Source organism: Heterodontus francisci, chromosome 24 (assembly GCF_036365525.1).
Source record: "Heterodontus francisci isolate sHetFra1 chromosome 24, sHetFra1.hap1, whole genome shotgun sequence".
NCBI classification, from domain to species: domain Eukaryota; kingdom Metazoa; phylum Chordata; class Chondrichthyes; order Heterodontiformes; family Heterodontidae; genus Heterodontus; species Heterodontus francisci.
In genome coordinates this window covers 74,823,972-74,845,973 of record NC_090394.1, presented here as the reverse complement: position 1 = coordinate 74,845,973, position 22,002 = coordinate 74,823,972, and the positions used below count along the sequence as shown (strand labels likewise).

The window sequence follows — 22,002 nt, the reverse complement described above, 5'->3', positions numbered from 1 at the left end:
GTTGCCTTAGCGCAGATAAATAGAAGACTCAAATCTCACATCCGAGCTACATTTACACTTGTGCTAACTTAAAAAGTGCGAGACCAAGAAGTGCACATCTGTCAGCCATGGCTCTGATTATCATGCTAACCTCTTGAGTGGCAGATTGTTGGTTCTGCTGCTTCAGGACATTTGGCTGATTTTGCTATATGTTAATCTTTGAAAAGAAATAGATGTCTCTTTTATAAAGTAAGCATTCAAAAGATACTCCAGTGCCGTACTGAGAGTGTGTTGCACTGTCTGAGGTGCTGTCTTTCGGATGAGAGTTTTCCTCCTTTGAATCCTTTCTGCTAATGCCAGTTTGCTGCCGTCAATTAATTTTCCCCTAATGTTTTATGTTAGTGATTTCTTTTACTGTTGCTGACAGTCTGGCTGGATGGCATGCTGGTAATCTAAGACCCTGTCTGTCCTCGCGTGTGGACATAAAAGATGCCATGGTATTATCTGAAGAGCAAGGGAGTTCACCCCATTGTCCTGACCAATATTCATCCCTAAGCCAACATCACAAAAATGGATCATCTGACCATTGTCGTGTTGCTGTTTGTGGGAGCTTGTGGTGTTGCAAATTGACTGCCATGTGTCATACATTACGACAAAAGTTTTTTTCCCCCCCTAGCATTGTAAATGCCAATTTAAACTTTTCTATCTTTCACAGGACTGCTGTGCAAGTCATGGTGGAATGTGGTATCTTAAAGGAACCCTGCCTTCATGACAGCTGGAGAATGCCCTGTTGCTATACAATGACTGTCCTTTGGAACAGGGCGATGAGATGACTGATGATGAAGGTGGAATGCTGACTTTGCTCCAGAGATGGGATAGCAGACAATCGAACCATACGGCACGCAAGCCTTTGACCATTTATCGGAACTGAATGAGAAAGCCAGATGGAATGATGCATCGACCTACACTGGGGATAAGGAACAAAAGCCTAATTCATATTTGCAGCTGAACAATATCTGACTTGGATTTATTAATTTTAATTGTGTTCAAAATAAAGTTTTGATTGGTTAGAGAAATGTATCAGCTGGCTTCAGTTGTATGGAATCATGGAATATCATTGCATTTCTTCCCTCATTTGAAATATTTAATCCCCCCTCCCCCCCCCCAGTGCACCTTGTTTATTATACAGGACCACCAAATCAAAGGCTCAGTTTCTGTTTCATTAAAAAGATCATTTTTAAAAAGCAAGGTCTAATCCTTTTCACTAATGAAAGCTGTGATCTAGCAATCTCGTACAATCCTGGAGTGAAAGTGATTCACCTTACCTGTTGAATGTTTAATTTGACATTTTACTGTTTTAATATCAGTGAATTGTACTGAATTCCTTTGGTTCCTAGATAACTTTTTTTGTGACATTTTAGTGAGGTTTTTTTTTTTTTAAATTACATCCTAGCTTGAAATTGTCATTTTGCAGGTGAGGGAAAGTGTGGCACCTGTTCAGTTGTTGCAAATGGTCTGAGATAAACACTGTAAATAAAATGTTTAAACCATGGGACTGCTGTGCCTTTTTATTTGAATTTCCACTGTAAGTCTAACCTTGGAGCAGGTATGCTCTATAGGTTTGCTGGAAAATGTAGGAAATATATTGTAAATTCAAACAATGCAACTGGCAAAAGCTGTGATCAATGCCTCTCCTGCACTAATTTCTCCACACACACTGTTGGAGATTGCCAGCTTTAGCACTGGACCCACATACTGTGGCCTAGGTCAAAGCTTCATTTGGCCCTCAGTGCCACCTAGAAAGCCTGATACAGTTTTCTTTCATTGAACCCTTTTTGCTAATGCCAGTTTGCTGCAGTTAATTACTTTTCCCCTAATGTTTTATCTTTGTGATTTCTTTTACTGTTGCAGACAGTTTGGCTGGAGAGCATGCATGTAACATTGTGAACGCTAACTGCATTTCATTGCTATGTTCTGACTTGTGCCATTTTAAACCAGCTGCCTCCAAATATTACCCCTGTGTGCAAGGTAAAATAAGTTTACATTTCCTTTGTTCAACTCTCTTTGGTTCATTCTACCCTGATTCCTCCTCCTTCTAAAGATTCCATCAGAGTGTAAGAAATAGGATGAGGTGTAGGTCATACAGCCCCATTGAGCCTGCTCCACCATTCAATAAGATTGTGGCTGATTTACCTCAACTCTACTTTCTGACCTGATTCCCATATCCCTTAATTCCTTTAGTGTCCAAAACCTATCGATCTTGGCCTTAAATATACTCAACGACTGAGCATCCACAGCCCTCTGTGATAGAGGATTTCACAGATTCACAAGCATCTGAGTGAATTTCTCTTCATCTCAGTCCTAAATGGCTAACCCCTTGTCCTGAGACTTGTCTAGACTCTCCAGCCAGAGGTAACTGCCTCTCAGCATCTATCATGTCAAGTCCTCCCAGAATCATGTATGTTTAAATGAAACACTAAGTCTTGGCTGAGTTGCAGTTTGCTAGGTGCTGACTCCCATTGAGCATTCTTTAAGTGTGAGTGCTGGCAAGCTATCCAGCCATGAGAGGATCACACCTGATCCTGTTCTACCTTGATGTCCACATATTGATACCCTACAGCAGGGTTCACTGTTTTGGGAATGCTGGCTGATTATAGGATCCTGACTGAGCGACAGCTGGCAGCTGCTAATCCTGTTTAATCTGAGGCTGCAGTATGTCAATGTCTAAGTCTCCAGCAAAATAAATAAACCTCCACTGATTTGACTTTTATTTTTAAATGAGTTGTTTTTCAGTGCTGTTATTTTCTCTCACCTGAGATTTTATTGATCAAACAGTCTGGTTGGATATTGAGCAAAAGGTAAATCAGAAAGTCTGAATCTGGCAGATTGTGGATTACAGCTGAGCAGTGCAATGTACACTGATTAAAATTGATTAATGAGAAATAATACAAACCCAATTTTTTTGTTCGATAGCAGCTTAAAATTTGGGTAGGAGCATCAGAGCATTGTGAACTATGTAAGAAACTGGTATTCAGTATCAAATCTTAACCATGAAAGGAGAGTCCAAATGTCAAATAGTGTCCAGAGCTGAGCATAAGTGTTAGTTTCAGTTGCTGTCATGTGATGTTTGTAAATTTTGACTTACTATTCTGTACATTACAATGTTCTGGGACATGTTTTATGATCAAATGGTGATCTCATCATATAAATGAACATGATGGTTTTTTATTGCTACACAATAAAAGAGTTGTGCAAATTAACACTAAAATATAAACATAAAACTGCTCCCAGTGTTGTAAATTGACATTTCTGGGCTACACATCGAATAAAAAAAGTGGTGACTTGACAGGCCTGAGATGGGGGAAAAGTACCTTTTCAGTAAATTGAGAACTTGTCTCTGGGCATTGTCGCTTTTCTACAAGTGCAATATTTTTATGGGATGATTTGCTGGTTGCTTGAGAGGTAATAAAGGAGTTTAGTTTAGTTTAGAGATACAGCACTGAAACAGGCCCTTCGGCCCACCAAGTCTGTGCTGACCATCAACCACCCATTTATACTAATCTACACTAATCCCATATTCCTACCACATCCCCACCTGTCCCTATATTTCCCTACCACCTACCTATACTAGGGGCAATTTATAATGGCCAATTTACCTATCAACCTGCAAGTTTTTGGCATGCGGGAGGAAACCCACGCAGACACAGGGAGAACGTGCAAACTCCACACAGGCAGTACCCAGAATTGAACCCGGGTCACTGGAGCTGTGAGGCTTCCTGTCCATTAACCAGCCCTCTATCCATGCTCATCATCAACTGCATAAGCCTTTATCTTGCATCTTAAGCTTTTGTGTGGCACCTTATCAAATGCATTTTGGAAATCCAGGTATAACTGCATCTACTGGTTCCCCTTTACCATACCAGTTACATCTTCAAAATTTGTCAAAATCTCTTTCCCTTTTGTAAAGCTGTGTTGACTTTGTCTGAGAAAAGAATACACTTAGAAAATCATAGTAAAGTCAAACTAATATGGGGAAAATGTTTTTGGCTGAATATCACTTGCTCAGACTTCCGTCTAAAAGAAACTTTTAAGCAAATTTGAGGAAAGACACGGAGAGATGACAACTATTTGAAAGAGGAAGAGAACGTATATCAGAGGCTGTTTTTAAACATTAGCAGACAGACTGTATAATGGGAATAATTACTATGGCTACAACTTCTATCTTATTGAAACATTTTTCTCTGCAGGGTCTGCATAGGCTAAATGAGTATCTGAATTGATTTAGTAACTTAATACTGTCTGGTTTCACCTGCTAATTGCAACACAACTGAAGGTGTGTGTTTTTGCTGTTTTATATTTGTGTACTAATAATTTTTTAGTACATAACTTGCAACTTTTTTTCTGCTAATCACAAGCTGCATTTTCACCCCATCCCCAGAGTATCCCCCTTAACGAGAAAGGCACTTTTCATTGATCCAGGAATGACTGATTATTCAATTGAATTTGTTGGTTTCTTTATTGTGCTAGGATGTGTGCAGCAAGGGCTGGAATGAGAAAGCATCAGACAATGTCAAGTGAAAGAGGCATTTAGTTAATCTAAACCCAACCCCTTCCCAGATGGAACAATACATGGTGAATTCCTAGACACTATGCTGCTATTCATACTGACTATTTTGCATTTATCAGAAGCTGGTGGACTATAGTTTATAAACTGTGGCCAAAGCGTAGGCAGACTTCAAAAGTTGAAAACAGGACAATTCTTTATTAAAACTTCAAATACTGACTTGAAATATACAAGGGACAGTGAGACCAGGTGAGAGACAGGAAGCCAAATACAAGCACCAATTCCAGAACAATTCTACTTTATCACACAGAACACAGTATCAACCAACATTCAGATACAAATTATAACTTGTTTCTACTGAACTCCCACTTGGAATTTAGACATTTCCAGAGAAGACATACAATTTGTTCGTGAGTTCACCGAGGCTCAGCCAGCTCCTATAGTCAGATAGCAGAGACAAAGAGGTGAGTTTCAGTGCACTGACCCAGTAGCACCACGTAAGTTTAAGTTATTTCCCACTGGGCTCAATGTACAACACACTTAAAAGTGAATGAAGGACTTGAACAATGCAGCTGGTGTAGAGAACCAGGAGTTTCAAAAAAAAAAAAACAGCCTTTTCAAGAGCTTCACAAACTCAGCAATTGTTATAAAAACACATTGCAAACTTTTATCCATCCAGATACCCATTACAGAACATGCCTCGCTCTACTGTGACAGCTGTTTATTGATGTGAGGGTCGAACAGTTGTTTGGTCTCACCTATGCCAGCTGTACATAATTAACCAAAGCTAAACTCCACCTGGATTGGGGGAAATTAAATTCTAAATGTATTTCTATATCTTTTCCTCTTTCTTCCCTCAGGAAAGAACTCCTGCCCATGTGAGTGATGAAACACTTCCAGTACCTCCATTGTCACCTCAGGCATAAATCCTGGCAGTGTCATTGAGCAGTCACATATTATCCAGTCTCCCAGTCACCTCCTAGGAGGGTGCTACTAGCCAGTGGTTGGGAGCTCTGTCCCATTTCTCCTTCCATTCCCCCACTGCCGTATTTTACTCTTCACCTGCCCTCTCACTCTGCCAATTTCCAGCTAATCCAAGTCCCAATTCACTCCCACTTCTTCAGCTCAAACTTCTAATAATTCTGAAATCAAACATAGGATGTTCCCAGGTATCGTCCCCTAACAATATCACTCCTGCCCTTTAAATATCTCATTTTCCACTCCAGCACTTTACAAATCATTGCATTTCCTCTCTCCTATTTGTTTCTCCCCCTCCCTTTGTCCTGTCTTACAATCTCCTCCAGTTCTGATGAAACCGTCATAGCTGCAATATTTTCTCTCCACTCTACTGAGCGTTTGCAGCGTTTTCTAGTTTGGCAAGCTCGAACACAAACAAGCACTGCAGCTGCCAACACTCTCCCTTCTCCACCTTATTCACTCCATGATTCAATTACCCAGTGTGTTCACGCATTTATAACTATTTTTATTACAGCTGTGAATCTCTGTCCCAGCCACTCAGCACCTGAACTTGCTTAATTTCAAACCAAAAATTTAATTAGTGTGAATTCATATTTTGAAGATGAGAAGAGTTCTCCTGAATAATATTTATTCCTCATCAAAAAAAAACAGAATATCTGGTCATAATCACTTTGCTGTTTGTGGGCACATTTCCGACAAGTGATTACACTTCAAGAAGTAACTTCATTGGCTTGGAAAGCACTTTGGAACACCCTGAAAGGTGTTTATAAAATGCAAGTCTTTTTCCCCTGTCTGCTGGTATAACTTGATTGTCGGATAAAGTTTGGTGCATTTTCCAGATGCAAGCCTCCTGTACTCCTCCTCCTCACACGAGGAAGCAGAATGTTGGTCTTGTACCGACCTCACTAAATTGCACATTTGAGTGAAGTGAGATTCTGAAGCATACAGTGTGGCACAGTAGGAATATTCAGCAATACAGAACTGAACTACAAAAACTCCTGCACATCTTTATTCATTGAACAGCAACGAGCTGGGCACGAGTCTGCTCCGAAAACAAACTTGCTAAACAGTTTCCAACAAGCCACCTTTGAGGAAAAGCACCTTTGTCCCCTTTTACTCTCCTCTTCCAAATAAAAGGAGCCAATTTACGTTGGGAAACATGCAGTATTTGACCACAGGCATCACACTTTATCTGCAAGTCGTGACACTGACTGGCAGCAAGCTATTGGGTCATGGGGGGCAGCAGAAATTGTTTTCTCATCTAACTGGAGAGATTTTCCAGTGAAGGTCAGCAGGCAGTGTGTAATAATCTAGGCTAATGTAGTAATCCCATTGCAATGATGCCAGCCCACTGAGTAGAGGGCCTGGGATTGACACAAAGGTCTGCAGGTCTTGGGTCTACATCAGAAAATACCTTCAGCTCCCCCCAGCATATATATTAACCATTTATTTCAGTAGCTCAAGATCTCCTACAGCTACAAAATCCACAAAAATGAGATTCTAAAAAGGTAGAAATATTTTTTTTATAAAGTTGGCTTCCTGTGGAGTGAGAAATTCCCTCACATTCACACTCCCAGTTGATTTACAAATACATTTCAATTAAAGAGATCCTTTCAATTCTTGAATCCTTTAAGACTTTCCTCTCTAATGGGACATCAGAGTTTTAAAGCAATATACTTTTCTTTGCAAATAAATTAGATGAGGTTTCTTGTGGCTTTTCAGTTTGTATGCCTTACTGTAACTAGAGATACAATACTGATAATTTCTCTATTCCTCTTGCTGTAGCTGACCTACATCTGAATATTGCAAGGAGACCGATTTGTATTTCGATCGGTTTTCACTGATCTCCTCTTTTGTTTTCTGGATACAATTGAAAATTTCCTTGAACAAAACTTTGTACTCTGGTTGGGTGTTACTGGATGAGCTGTCCAGTTCCACAATGGGTAGCTGAGCAGTGCAGTCAGCTGGCTCACCCCTCAGGGGCTCCTCACTGGCCGAGCTTTGCTGTTCACTCTGGGCGGTCTTACCAGACTGGTCCTGGGAGAGACGCTGAGGGGTCTGCACAGCTTTGTGGCTCAGGGCGTCTCCGGAGCGATGGCACCTGCTCAGAAGCTCGTTGTATTTCAGCTGCAGGGCAATGTATTGCTCATCCACCTCATTCAGGAGCGAGATGCCACGCTGGCGCACGGCCTCAGCCCTCCTGATGCATGTCTGCTCATGGTCCTTCACCAGGTCTTCATCAGAGCTGCTCTTCAGCGGGGTCTCACTGGAGTTCAGTGGTCCATGCTCAGTCGGCAAACACTCTCCATTCACACAAACCTTGTCCCCAGGGAAATGCAGGAGGTCCAAAGGATCCTTCCCAGAAAACAGGAGGGACTCGGGCAGCAGATTGTCCACCACACTGACAAAGTCAGTGGCCCCTCGACTTTTCTGGCGTAATTCCACCACTTTGCTCTCCAGCTCTTGGACGCATTGTTTGTAGTCGTCCAAGCTGGAGAGGCTTTTCTCCAGCTCACCGTTTTCTTTCAGGAGTAGGGAATACTCCTGCTCCACACTCTCCCTCCTTTGCCTCTCCAGGGTCAGCTGTGCCTGCAGCATGTTCATATTCTTCTTTAACCTCTCGTTTTCGTCCTCCAGTGGACTAACATGGGCTTCATTAGATGTGATCTCCGCGGCAAACATGTGATCATACACAAAGTATCTGTTAAAACAAAGCAAAAAAAAATAAATAAACACAATATATTCCAAGAATCATTTAACTTTCAACAGCTTGTGAGGATCCCCTCTTGACTTAGAGGGTAGGAAGATCAGAAATACAAGGAGTAGGCCATTCAGCCCCTCAAGCCTGCTCCGCCATTCAGTACGATCATGGCTGATCTACTTCCCACACCATTCCCATATCCCTCGATTCCCTTAAAAGCCTAAAGTTTATCGATCTCCATCTCGAACATATTCAGTGACTGAGCATCCAGAGATATCTGGCCAAGCGAATTCACAATCCTCTAAGAATGAAGAAATTTCTCATCTCAGTCCCAAATGACTGACCCCTTATTCTGAGACAATGACCCCTAATTCTAGACTGTACAGCCAAGAGAAACAGCCTCTCCGCATTTACACTGTTAAGCCCTTTAAGAGTAGCCCCCAGGGACACCGTGTAGTTATCCAGATTAAGGAACGGTCAGCTGGGACTCACAGTGGGGATCTCAGTTAGAAGGCTGTGGGTTCAAGCCTCACTCTAGAGATTTCAGCACAAAATCCAGGTTCGAGGGAGGGCTGCACTAGCAGAGGTTACATCTTTCAGTCAAGCTGTTAAATCGAAAACACTGCATTCAGTCGGGAACAAACACAAGATCCCGGGGGCCTCTTGATGTTTGATGCTCCCAATTCTAGCAGTTGTGTTGTTGGATTTGAAATGGAAATTTCTCATTTGTCAGCAATAAAATTCAGGGTCTAGAGTTTAAAAAATGTGTTGTGATTATCCAATTCTTCAGATAATCAGTTTTTTTTTTAAAAAAGTGTCGGTTGAAGGATAGATAGGAGACCAGGGAAAACTCCCGTGCCCTTCTTCAAAATCGTCACCACGGGATCATTTAAATCCACCCCAGAAGTCAGACAGGGTCTTAGTTTAACAAGATCCAAAAGACAGCACCTCCAAAAGTGCAGCACTCCCTCAGTACTGCATTGCGAATGTCAGTCTGGATTAGACGTACAAGTCTCTGGACTCAGCAATGCACATTTCATCAGCTCAAGAAGCACAAACATGCATTATAAAATGATCTTTTAAAAATACAGATACACAAATTTTTAAAAAAAGGGTTGTTCTCCATTTTAAACTACACCAGCAACGGGGGACTTACTTCCGAAGATCATACAGCTCTTTCAGGCACGGGAGGCTTTGCATCGCCCTCCGCTGCTCAGGTCCCTCCTGTCGTGAACCATCCTTCAGTTCCTCCATCTGTCTCTGGAGCTCGTCTATGTGAGACTGCAGACCCTCGATCGTCTCTGCTAAGCTACCAAAACAAGACCAGACAAATCCAATTAAAGGTGCTGCCCTGGAAAGCTGGAGTATCAAGGACACAGACAGCGATATGTAATCAATGACCGGAGTCTGAACAGGTCGATGGTGAGGATATGCTGGCAGCTTGTTGAGAGTCCTTAATTTACAGGGTTGTGAATGGAGCGGACATGTAAATTAGATTTGGATAAAGAATGATGAATTGGTGGGGGAGATACTGATTGATGGGGGAAGAAGGAGGTTATAGAAATGGGAAGGGGCGAGACAAATGAACATTTCAACTTCATCTTATAACTGGGGATAGGGGTTAAGATGCTGGAGCCAGTTCAATTCATGTTTTCTGCAGGCACCACGTGCACTCCGCATGGGCGGTAGTTTCTGTTCACTCTTCCCCTCGACAGCCAGGGAAGTAGTGAGCTGCAGAAACCTCCTCCTTCACCTCAGTGCAATGGTAATGTCAGTGAACAGAACCCTGACATCCAAACTGTTAATCTGCCTTATTTTCTCAGACGCTGATGGACCCTGTATGTTCGTCACTATAAATATTGGCTGTTGTAGAGTTCAGCCCAGCATGGCAGTTAGAAATTAGTCACATTTGAAATGCAAGCTGACGCAAGTTAAGCAGCATGTTTAGACACACGCACAGATCTATTCAAACAAAGCAGAAAAACTGTAGAACTCACTGCACACGCAACTATTACGGACTAGTTCTAGACAGATTAGTATCAGGGAGAGTCTAACACACAGCTACTGGCTGCAATATCATCTTTCATTGAAAACGGAGCAACGACTGCTACTAAAAAAGTATTTCACATTATTTAGAGGATTAAACTTTGAATAAGGAAAAAGTAACTTTGCTTGCCTGCGTTTTGTCTGAATCATTGAGCTAACTCACCTAGAGCTAGTGAGGCGACAAGTAGATACCAGTTGAATGAGTGGAACTGTGGACTGGGCATTGGGAAGGAAAGCCAATACTGCTGATAGGTAAACCAGGAGCTGAGGAGGAGTAGGAAGACCAGTAGTGATAATACAATTGGCCTCAGTGCGAGCAGGGGAGAGAACTGGAGGGAAAACAATAGTCTCCAAAATAGTTCAAATGTTTATTAAAGCCATGCAAACCTGTAAAAACGAGTGCATATGCATGTGTGTGAAGCATGTTATTGGTGCTTCAGAAACATGCTCCACAGAGCCACCTCGTGGCCAGAACATGCAATTCCATTTGTGATTGTTGACATAGCAAAATTGAATGGGAAATTTTGATGGGACAATTTTCAATCCCAAATGTTAACACAAAATGTTTGCACCCTGCACAACATTTAAGATAGCCTAGCTGCTGAACTATTACCTTATTATCTTATTCTGCGATGCCTTGCTTTCCATTACAAGTTTCTGATTGGTCGCCTCCAACTCTCGAGCAGTCACATCAAGCTGCTCGTAAACCTTAGCGTGTTGCTCATTCATTTGACGGAGGAGTTCCACCTGTTTTGTGAGATACTGGAAGACAAACAGAAGTAGTTTGACAGCAGTGAAATATCATGCCAAAATTCACACTCCGCATATGCAGTTACTCCACCCGTTTGCAAGCCACCGTATTTAAGTCAGCAAGAAACGAGGTCACCGTTATAGGAGATCTTTCAAAAAACAGAGTAACTGTGTCACAAGCATCAAGGATTCACTAATTTCCCCCCCCCCCCCCAGTGTTAAGTTAATATCCTGACGACTGAGTAAGGCACTGCCTGGGATAGTGAACCATTAGCATCAGGAAGTTTCAGGTCTTTCTGAGTTAACACAGTCGAGTCAAGGCAGAGGAATAGTAGCTGCAATTAGCCTCGTTACCCTTGGAGGCAAAGAAAAAGGAACAAACGATAATTCACCATGTGCTGGCAAAGTTTGAGGGATGTAGGCATCGCTGGCAATGCCAGCATTTCTTGCCCATCACAACCGAGTGGCTCAGTTGGTATCACTCTTGGCCTGAGGTTCTAGGTTCAAGTTCCCCCTTCAGGACTTGAGCAGAAAAACCAAGGCCCGACAGTGCAGTGCTACACTGTTGGAGATGCTGTCTTTCGGATGAGACATTAAGCCAAGGTCCCATCTGTCTGCTCAGATGGATGTAAAAGATCCCATAGTACTATTTCAAAGAAGGGGAGTTCTCCCTAGTATCCTGGCCAATATTTATCCCTCAATCAACAACACAAAACAAAAGATTAGCTGGTCATTTATCACATTGCTGTTGGTGGGATCTTGCTGTGTGCAAATTGGCTGCTGCACTTCCTACATTTCATTGGCTGAAAGCACTTTCTGGCAATCAGTGGTCATGAAAGGTGCTATATAAATGCAAGTCATTCTTTCTAGGACTTGTATTATCCAGGCTGATCCACAGAACGTTCACCGTGTCGTTCAGGAACAGGGACAGTGGTGCAGTGGTTAGCACCGCAGCCTCACAGCTCCAGCGACCCGGGTTCAGTTCTGGGTACTGCCTGTGCGGAGTTTGCAAGTTCTCCCTGTGACCGCGTGGGTTTCCACCGGGTTTCCTCCCACAGCCAAAGACTTGCAGGTTGATAGGTAAAAAATTGGCCATTGTAAATTGCCCCTAGTGTAGGTAGGTGGTAGGAGAATGGTGGGGATGTGGTAGGGAACATGGGATTAATGTAGGATTAGTATAACTGGGTGGTTGTTGGTCAGTACAGACTCGGTGGGCCGAAGGGCCTGTTTCAGTGCTGTATCACTCTATAACTCAATGAAACATGGATTGCAATCCATTTTGCTGCTGGTTATCAAATGACTGGACTAAATCAAATTAAACACAAACCTCAACGTTTAAAAAAAGAAAATGGACAACACCTTCAGTCTGGGGTCTATCTCCCCAATTTCCTCCACACTGAATTCCTTCACATCTTCAGGAATCATTTAACCTGAAGAACCGTCACCAGGTCAAACCAGTAGAAAGGCAGAGTGAGGGGAAAAACAATTTTTTTTTTTTAAAAAGAGGGAAAAATGCACCAAAATGTAAACATTCAAGGTCAAAAAATGAAGTCCACTGCAAACTCAATACTCGGGGGAGAGAAATCAGGAATGAATTATATCAGTGAAAGACTATAATCACGAGCAGTTCTGGTAGTTAATGCTGGAAATCCTTTTCTTTCAGAAGAGATTTGCTATTTTCTGCTACAGGAGAACGCCCACCCCACCCAATGCAGCAGGACAACACTAGATTCTACCCTCCTTAATTTATTTCCTACAATTCCTGGTTAAATTCAGCCAAACATAAAAGAGGAAACCTTAAACACAGCAGAAAGCGGAAATAAAAAACACTCAGAACCACAGACCTCATCTTCTCTCTTTACCGGATACTGACAGACCAGCCTTGCAACTCCACCATTTCCTGGTTTCACTTTGGTTAAAGATATATGTTTTAAGGAGCATCTTAAATGAGCAGAGAGAGGCGGAGGTGTCCAGGGAGGGACTTCCAGAGCTTAGGGGCCCAGGCCAACCGATGGTGGAGCGATTAAAATTGGGGATGCACAAGAGGCCAGAATTAGAGGAGTGCAGAGATCGGAGGGTTGTGAGGCTGGGGGAAGATTAGAGAGAGAGGGAGGGACAAGGCCAGGGAAGAATCTGGAAAAAAAAAAAAGAGGATGAGGATTTTAAATTTTGGAAGCTGAGTGCGTACACAGTATCTGACTAAGAGCCCAAATAAACACTCAACATGAAGATACAACAAAAAAAAAGATAATTTTTTTCCCCCTCAATGTATGGGCAGTTAATCATCCGACTGGTTCAATGATAACCTTTTAATTAGTGGAAGAGAAAGTTGTATTTTGGAAACTCAGTATTATGTCAATATCACAGTATTGAACTTGTAGCCATTAAACATACAGCTTCCCCTAGGAGCCGAGCAGCTGTACATTCCATCACCTAGTGGAAGCAGTAATCCAGGCACCGCCAACTCCCATTCCAAACAGGAAGCAGTGGTTGGGAATGTTTCTGGATGTCATTGCTCACTACTACACCACATACTGCATACATTTCAACCCTACACATCATCTAACAACAGTGCTGGGTTATTGCATCATGTTCAGTGGGTGCAGCAGCACGACTGAAGACTTTCCTTCTCCGCTACAGCCTTGTCGTCTCTCCCCAGTGTCCGGGGGGTGAAGATTTATCCCTCAGTCAACAATCACTAAAAAAAAAATCAAATGATCTGCTCATTTATGTCATTGCTTGTGGGATAGAGTCAGAGCTATACAGCACAGAAACAGACCCTTCGGCCCATCGCGTCTGTGCCAGCCATCAAGCACTTATCTATTCTAGTCCCATTTTCCAGCACTTGGCCCGTAGCCTTGTATGCTATGACATTTCAAGTGCTCATCTAAATACTTCTTCAATGTTGCGAGGGTTCCTGCCTCTACCATCCCTTCAGGCAGTGGGTTCCAGATTCCAACCACCCCCTGGCTGAAAAAACGTTTCCTCAAATCCTCTCTAAACCTCCCGCCCCTTGCCTTAACTCTACGCTCCCTGGTTCTTGACCCCTCCACTAAGGGAAAAAGTTTCTTCCTATCTAACCTATCTATGCCCCTCATAATTTTGTATACCTCAATCAGGGCCCCCCTCAGCCTTCTCTGCTCTAAGGAAGGGATCTTTATCCAAACAGTTGTATAAACAGACCCAATATCCAAAATGTTGCAGCCAGCTCACCAGAGATTAGGGAGGAGAGAAGATAAGGAGTTGTCTTAATGCAACAGGGAGGCAGTTAAACATCACCAACCCATAGAGTCACACAACCTCCTCCCAGCAAAATAGATTCTCAACGCCATCTCACAGGCAACTCATTCTCAGCTCAATATGTTTTTGCAATTGCCAGTCTGTGTACCATCTTTGCACAAATCCATTGAGAGCCTGAGTAAACATAGATTAACCAGTTTAAAACTTGTCACATGATTGCAAAGTGTTAACTCCTCTGCAAATCGTGGGATTCAGTGTCAGACATTGGACAAACTGGGTTCAACAGAGTAAATCAGTTCTACAAAGTGACCTTCTAAGCGTCGGATGATGATTGTAAACTCTGAACCAGCAGACTCCAGGCTCCCAGTCCTACAATACGGACCGAAACACAGGCAAGTTAAACAGTGAGTCAGGAATGCAACTGACTCAGACCTTCTGAATGGAGACATCATTTAGAACATGAGTGGACCAAATCACTGCCATTTGACCCATACACCAGGTGACCTGTCTCAACCGATCAAAGCAGTGCCCGAGTGTGTGTGGCTCGTTAGTCAGAAGCTAAACTTACATTTGCAACATTGACTCCTGAAGATGCTTAGGTGTGAGAGAGAGAAATGGAGCTACCTCTTACATTCCACTGAGCTGTGAAGCTTTCTGAAACCCTGAGGTGCTGGTGAGGGTATTCAGGATAGGATTGCAATGACTGAGGATTAAAAAACATATAAGGAGTAGGAAGGGGCAGAGACTGATACTGGGTGGTGCATAAAGAAAAGCCAAGAACTTTTATTTAATTATGAGACTAGAGACAGAATTTTAATCTTACAGAAAAAAATAAAGACAGAGCAGTCCAGAGAACTGATTTGCTGTCGGCTATGGCTCAGCTGGTAGCAATCTCACCTCTGAACCAGAAGGTCGTGGGTTCAAATCTCACACGAGGACTTGAGCGCTAAAATTAAGACTGACCCTCCAGTCCAGTACTGAGGGAGTGCTGCACTGTCGGAGGTGCCATCTTTCAGATGAGACATTAAACCGAGGTCCCGTCTGCCCTCTCAGGCGGACATAAAAAAATTCCAGGGCACTATTCGAAGAGGAGTAGACTGACTCGGCCAATATTCATCCCCCAACCACCACCACTAAAAAACAGATTATCTGGTCATTATCACACTGTTCGTGGGATCTTGCTGTGCACCAATTGGTTGCCTTGTTTTCTACACTAGAACAGTGACTACACTTCAGACTTTCTTCATTGGCTGTAAAGCACTTTGGGATGTCCTCTAGCTGTGAAAGGCGCTATATAAATGCAAGTTCTTTCTTTCCATTTGTATCAGTCATGTCACCTGATCACAACAAACGCTCCAATTTCAGAACAGAAGGAAAGACATCTTTTACAATTCAGCAGGAAGGGATGGCAGGGGTGGTCACTTTGACAGACCCTGTGCCATGGGGCAGTTTGCTCCCCTACATTCTATGAGACGACGACACTATAGCTGCCCGGAGCCTCGTGTGATTGCACGGGCGGCACAATCGGTACATTGGCCCAGGGAACTGGGTGAAAGCGAGCTCTCAAAACAGGTACAGACAACTCTAGCAAACACCAGCTATTGATCAGTGATCAGAGAAGGAGTGGGGGGGGGGGGAAAGATAGTTTTTTAAAAATCATGCTAATAAATAGCACAGATCCTACAATACCTCCCAGCATTTACTAATGTCTGCGTCTAATGCATCAACTCAGAGGAGGGAGAACAGTAAAATAGCAGAGGTCGGCTTTACAACACCGGCAAGTTCCAACATTAATAATGCTGGGTTCCTTCAGCTGCCAACGTGAGCTGCAGGAACATTACCCATGTCTCCACACAGCAGAAAACTCAGCAAGACCTGAATGAGCTAGAAGTAATGATGAGGCCAAAAACTGCCATTGCACTGTCTTCCTGCTTAGGAGAAGTTGGAAAATACCCACGATCCAGTAAACTCTGCCATGACAACGGAGAGTTCCGTGTTGCCATCACAGAAACAAGGTCTCACCTTTGATAGATTTTTGCTAGGCAAGGGTATTGAGGGATACAGCACCATAGAGGGCAAGATACAGAGGAGACTTGATCTACTTGAAGGGCGGAACAGGCTGGAGGGGCTGAATGGCCTCCTCCTGTTCCTGCTTGGTGCTAGACGCAGCCAGCTAGTGGAGAGTTACATTAATAATCGGCCTCAGTATGTCTGGCTGAAGGAGTGGGACAATGGAGTCGATTTTCGTGACCTGATCATTTCCTGCAGGAGTTTACATACACACAGACAGGTTCTCAGTCGAAGCAGATCGCCTGCCAATAGGAATGGATAATAAATGCTGGTCTTGCCAGTGACACCCCATCCCATGAATGAATCAAAAAAGGTCACACCTTCAGGTGAGACAATTGGCAAGGAAAGAGCAGAGATTACTGAAGCGTACTCACTAAGAGTTTTGTTCTAAACACACCCGTACAACAAAAAGCTGTTTGATAAGAACATAAGACAGGAGAAGTGCAAAGGCCAAGGGAATCTCATGTCCTATCTGCTCACTAGAGAGAACATAGAGCTGGTTTGATATGAGGCGTCTGATCTGAGCTAACTCCAGCATCACTCTGTCTAGTGCTGATTCTTTCAAAACCAGTGGAGAAAATGCAGAGAGAACCCGCTCACCTCAATCTCTTGGAGCTGTTCCTGGTTGGTACCATACATATGCTGAAGGGCTTCCTCCAACTCTGTATTACGATCTAACAAAGTTTTCCCCAACTCAGCTGCCAGGTGTAGATCTAAAAAAAAATGAACAAAAAACAATTCAATACTCAAACGTCCTCACTAGGTACAGAGGAGGTTGGCCATTCGGCCCATCATAATTCATCCACCATGAATATTTGCTCATCTCTCTCTTTCCATCTCAGCCTTGAACAGTTAATTTCATAATGTCAGGGTTTGATTTTCACAGCAATGACTGGGTCTGGGATTTCCTCAGTGTGCTCGATGATTATCATTTCCAGCTTTGAACCTGTGCTCATGACCCAGCCTGGCTTAATTTGAAGCCTTGTTTCTGGATTCACCCTTTCTACAGGGTTTAGTGACAAACACTTAGGCTGGGGTGGGGAAAGAGGAGAAATAAGAGTGGACAGTGCACCTCAAAAAACTTTTTTTTGGAATGTGTTATGGCCACATCTCCCCCTGTCCCAAACCCCAGAAGTGACCCAATTATCAGCCTCTCAACTCAATATCCATCACAACTTCTCTGCTATTTAAAACCTCAGGTCACCTTGTTCCAAAGGTTGAAAACCCACATTGTACAAGTCACTCACTTCAGCCTAGTCTGAATGTTATCACTCAGACAACAGATTCAATTCAAGGCAAGCTTACATCAACAATTTGCACACAGACACACACACAGACTAAACTCAATCCAAAGAATGACATTGGATGTCAATATTTCAGCATTTGATAATTGCAGTCTGCCACAATCAACCCATCAGAAATCAGCAGTCAAACACTGCAGGGTGAAAGTTCAACATCAAGACAAATGCAGAGCTACCCCAACCCCACACCTTAGCTACCAGTATATCCATCAGTGGAACAGAGGCAGTCACCAAACAAAGCAGCAAGCAGACAAGGCCCCTCACCATCTCCACGCAGGCAGTAATTGATCTTTGCGAACACTGGCCTCTTATAGGCTGAGCACAGCTGATCCCTGCAAAATATCGCTATCAGCAGTGGTTCAGTGGGTATCACTCTTGCCTTTGAGTCAGTGTTGTGAGTTCAAGCCTCAATCCAGTGACTTAAGCACATAATCAGTGCGGTACTGAGGGAGCACCGCACCGTCGGAGGGTCGGTACTGAGGGAGAGCACCGCACCGTCGGAGGGTCGGTACTGAGGGAGCACCGCACCGTCGGAGGGTCGGTACTGAGGGAGCACCGCACCGTCGGAAGGTCGGTACTGAGCGAGCACTGCACCGTCGGAAGGTCGGTACTGAGCGAGCACTGCACCGTCGGAAGGTCGGTACTGAGGGAGCACTGCACCGTCGGAACCCTAAAGAACACTGGTGAAGGAAATCTGCCATCCTTACCTGGTCTGGCCTACATGTGACTCCAGACCCACAGCAATGTGGTTGACTCTTAACTGCCCTCTGAAATTGCATAGCAAAGCACTCAGTTATCAAAGGTGGCGCAGTGGTTAGCACCGCAGCCTCACAGCTCCAGCGACCCGGGTTCAATTCTGGGTACTGCCTGTGCGGAGTTTGCAAGTTCTCCCTGTGTCTGCGTGGGTTTTCTCCGGGTACTCCGGTTTCCTCCCACAGCCAAAAGACTTGCTGGTTGATAGGTAAATTGGCCATTATAAATTGCCCCTAGTATAGGTAGGTGGTAGGGAAATGTGGGGATGTGGTAGGAATATGGGATTAGTGTAGGATTAGTATAAATGGGTGGTTGATGGTCGGCACAGACTCGGTGGGCCGAAGGGCCTGTTTCAGTGCTGTATCTCTAAACTAAAAGGCAATTAGGGATGGGCAATAAATGCTGGGCTAATCAGCGACGCCCACATCCCACAAACAACAAATGCATGATTAGATAATCTTGTTTTTTTAAATAAAAATATAGCGATGCCTTTTTATTTGTTTGTGGGACCTTGATGTATGCGAATTGGAACCTTTCCCGTGAATCTTCTCTATAGTGAGGTGCCCACAACCTGCTGAAACCTGGCAGCATTATTATTGCAGATCCTATTCACCAGCAGACACACACGTGGTCTGACTTGCTTTGTCCAGCCTCAATATAACCCCAATAGATTTAGATTTTTCTATTCTGGTCAAACCTTGCCAGCTTTTTCTTTTAAATTGCCCAGACATCGACAGTGAGGAGCCCTCGATCACTTCTCGAACCCCTGGAGTCTTCCTGTGTTAATCTCATTTCATTGTGCTTCAATCGAAGGAGGCAACAAAGAAACCGAGAATCCATGCTGACAAGACAGCTCATTATCAACATCCCAGCATTTAAACATCTTTACACATTATTTAGCAGATCTTACTGCTCGGTCTCATTAGACACGAAGCTGTGCTTCACGTTACACAATTTGATGGAGAGGGACAAGTTGTGTGCGCGCCCCAGGTCAAATTGGCATTTTCTTTCACATTCTGGAAGCAAGTTGAGGGGGTCCCCACTCCTGATCACCGACCAACACTCCCTCCCTCGCCAAAAACCCAGGGCACTGTGGACAAGGTCAGCCTCAGCTGTGAAACTCCCACAGTGGAATAGCCCGGCCGACTCCCACCACGTCTGAAGGAAAACTCACGTGGCGAGCTGTGGGTCTAAAACTAGCAAGTCTCAACCTTCAGAAGGCGAGAGAGAGAGAGAGAGAATCAGTTAAACTGAACGACACATTCTAAGCATTTGTTCATTCACAGTGGACACATTCATTGCTGTCCCATGATGAATAAAATATTACTCACTCCCCAAGGACAGGCAGATATTCCACAACCTGAGCAATTAAACACATTGAAATTGATGTAGGAGCAGATCTTAGCAAGAATCTAATACGCTCCTTGCAAAAAAAAATTCCAACACATGAGAGATTCAGCTTTGTGTAGGAGCTTATTTGCATTGTCAAAACAAAACAGACCGAGAATTACTGGAGTAATAACAACCCTTCCCCACAAACAGCAATAATTGATGGGTTTCCCTTCACTGCACAAGTTACAGGAGGTTTTAATACAGGAGATTCCACATGAGGATTGGAGAGTGTAAATCAGGAGGTGGTTTCCACTGGCAGGAGGGTCGGTACCGGGGGAAAATGGGGAATATTTCAGATCATTGAGAGGGTGAATTATTTCGGAGTTGTGATTGAGATCCTGCTGCCTGAAACAGAAACAGATTCAACTCTGCAAAGAGAATCGGAAATTCTTAAAAAGGACAAATGTGCAAGGTTGAGGAGAAAGAGCCAGGGAGCGGAATTCACTGCTCTTTCAAAGAGCCAGCACGGCTACGATGGACGAATGGCCTCCTTTACAGCAAGACACTAAACAAACCTTCAGCATCACCTGTAACAAAGCAGCAACTCTCCTCCCTCCCACCCCCACCTAGACTCCGGGCTCAAACCCCCCCCCCAGTGACTGTCCCCGTGGAGAAGCAGGGCGGGGACGGGGGTGGGAAAGAGGGTCATTCCCAGACAAGCTGTGGGGGGGGGGGGGGGGTCCATCCCGTTGCCCCAACCCCGGGGTCAACAGGAGTTTATGCTGTTTGAAATGTCCCGGACAAGCTGGGAATGCAACTCACATTTGCAAAGATTTCCAGTCGGGGTTATGGGGAAACAGCAGGAGGGAGTTGAATAGTCCTCAAAGAGCTAGCACAGACACAATGGGCCGAATAGCCTCCTTATATACTGCACACATCGACTGGATTATTGAGAAAAAACATCAAGCCTTTGCTCAGTGTTAATTACAGGCTGGGAACAAATCTCTGACTTGTCGTTTAGACTGAGACAGACACTGAGACTCGCGTCTTACACAGCCCGGTCTAACTGGGTGGAAACGGTTTTGTTTCCTTTCAGCTCGGGTTCAGGCCAGAAACACATTGAATAAGAAAGATTAAGAAGCCAGTTGTGACGAAGGGTCACTGAGCTGAAACATTAACTCTGCTTCTCTCTCCACAGATGTTGCCAGAGCTGCTGAGTATTTCCAGTATTTGTAGTTTTGACCTGACATTTCCAGTATGTTGGAATGAGAAAGCGAGCGGGTTAAAGCTGCCAGTGAGTAGCCTATCAGCCAAGTGCAAGCTGCAGAACCACCTTTAAACTTTCAACTCACCTTGTTCCATATTTTGCCGCTGCTGGCACCATGGTTCCTCCTCCCGCAGTTCAAAATCCTCCATTCTACTGTCGGTTAACATTCTGCTTGATTTTCTTTAAAGTACCGCTTTACAGGAGGGTTAATATCGCGGCGAGCCTTCCCCCGGCTCCGGCCGCGGCTGCTAGCAGCCTCGCCTGTCCCTCTCTATAGATTCTATTGCATTAAAATTCCTGGTCTCTGCTAAATGCACGCAACGTGGCAACAAGCTGCAAACTGGAGATTCCGCCTTCCTGCCACAGTCCCGCCCACTCAGTGTAACAATTCCAGTAATAACCAATCACCACGCCCGCATCCTCACATGATTGACAGCGACCTTTTTCGTCTGTGTTGTGTCTGTTGAGAATTCAATGGAGCATTGGGTGCGTCAGGCGAGGCTATGATCAGAGAGCTTTCCCCAGTGCCTGCAATGACCTGTTACTGTTTTAGTATTTAGTTCTGCTGGGACAAATACTCAGGGACTAAGGTCTGGCCAATGTTTTAATTTTTTTTTATTCATTCGTGGGATGAGGGTCCCCAAGGCTAGCATTTGTTGCCCATCCCTAATTGCCCTTGAGGTGATGGTGGTGAGCTGCCTTCTTGAACCGCTGCAGTCCATGTGGGGTAGATACACCCACAGTGCTGTTAGGAAGGGAGGTCCAGGATTTTGACCCAGTGACAGTGAAGGAACGGTGATATAGTTCCAAGTCGGGATGGTGTGTGACTTGGAGGGGAACTTGCAGGTGGTGGTGTTCCCATGCATCTGCTGCCCTTGTCCTTCTGGTTGGTAGAGGTCGTGCGTTTGGAAGGTGCTGTCTAAGGAGACTTGGTGAGTTGCTGCAGTGCATCTTGTAGATGGTACACACTGCTGCCGCTGTGCGTCGGTGGTGGAGCGAGTGACTGTTTAAGGTGGTGGAT

General features: G+C 44.2%; 2 protein-coding genes across 6 annotated transcripts in view; one reads left to right on the top strand and one right to left on the bottom strand.

Annotated features, from left to right (window-relative positions):
- Positions 1–1,529, top strand: part of polr3e (polymerase (RNA) III (DNA directed) polypeptide E) — a 59,082-nt gene extending 57,553 nt beyond the window's left edge. For all 4 annotated transcript variants that reach the window (XM_068056624.1, XM_068056626.1, XM_068056625.1 and 1 more), the window contains one exon: positions 695–1,529. In XM_068056624.1, the coding sequence (XP_067912725.1) occupies positions 695–751 (57 nt within the window). In that variant the 3' untranslated portion in view covers positions 752–1,529. The remainder of the gene's footprint in view (positions 1–694) is intronic.
- Positions 1,530–4,732: 3,203 nt separating this feature from the next.
- LOC137383549 (cerebellar degeneration-related protein 2-like) lies at positions 4,733–21,326 on the bottom strand. Of its 2 annotated transcripts, XM_068056621.1 has the most exons (5): positions 21,067–21,326; positions 16,929–17,041; positions 10,882–11,030; positions 9,379–9,531; positions 4,733–8,222 (listed from the first exon to the last, which is right to left on the bottom strand). In XM_068056621.1, the coding sequence occupies exons 1-5, from the start codon at positions 21,146–21,148 to the stop codon at positions 7,289–7,291; spliced, it is 1,431 nt and encodes a 476-aa protein (XP_067912722.1). In that variant the 5' UTR covers positions 21,149–21,326; the 3' UTR covers positions 4,733–7,288. The 2 variants fall into 2 exon arrangements, with proteins under 2 accessions (XP_067912722.1, XP_067912723.1); XM_068056622.1 differs by lacking the exons at positions 16,929–17,041; positions 21,067–21,326 and adding an exon at positions 12,863–13,110.
- Between the last annotated feature and the right edge of the window lie 676 nt (positions 21,327–22,002).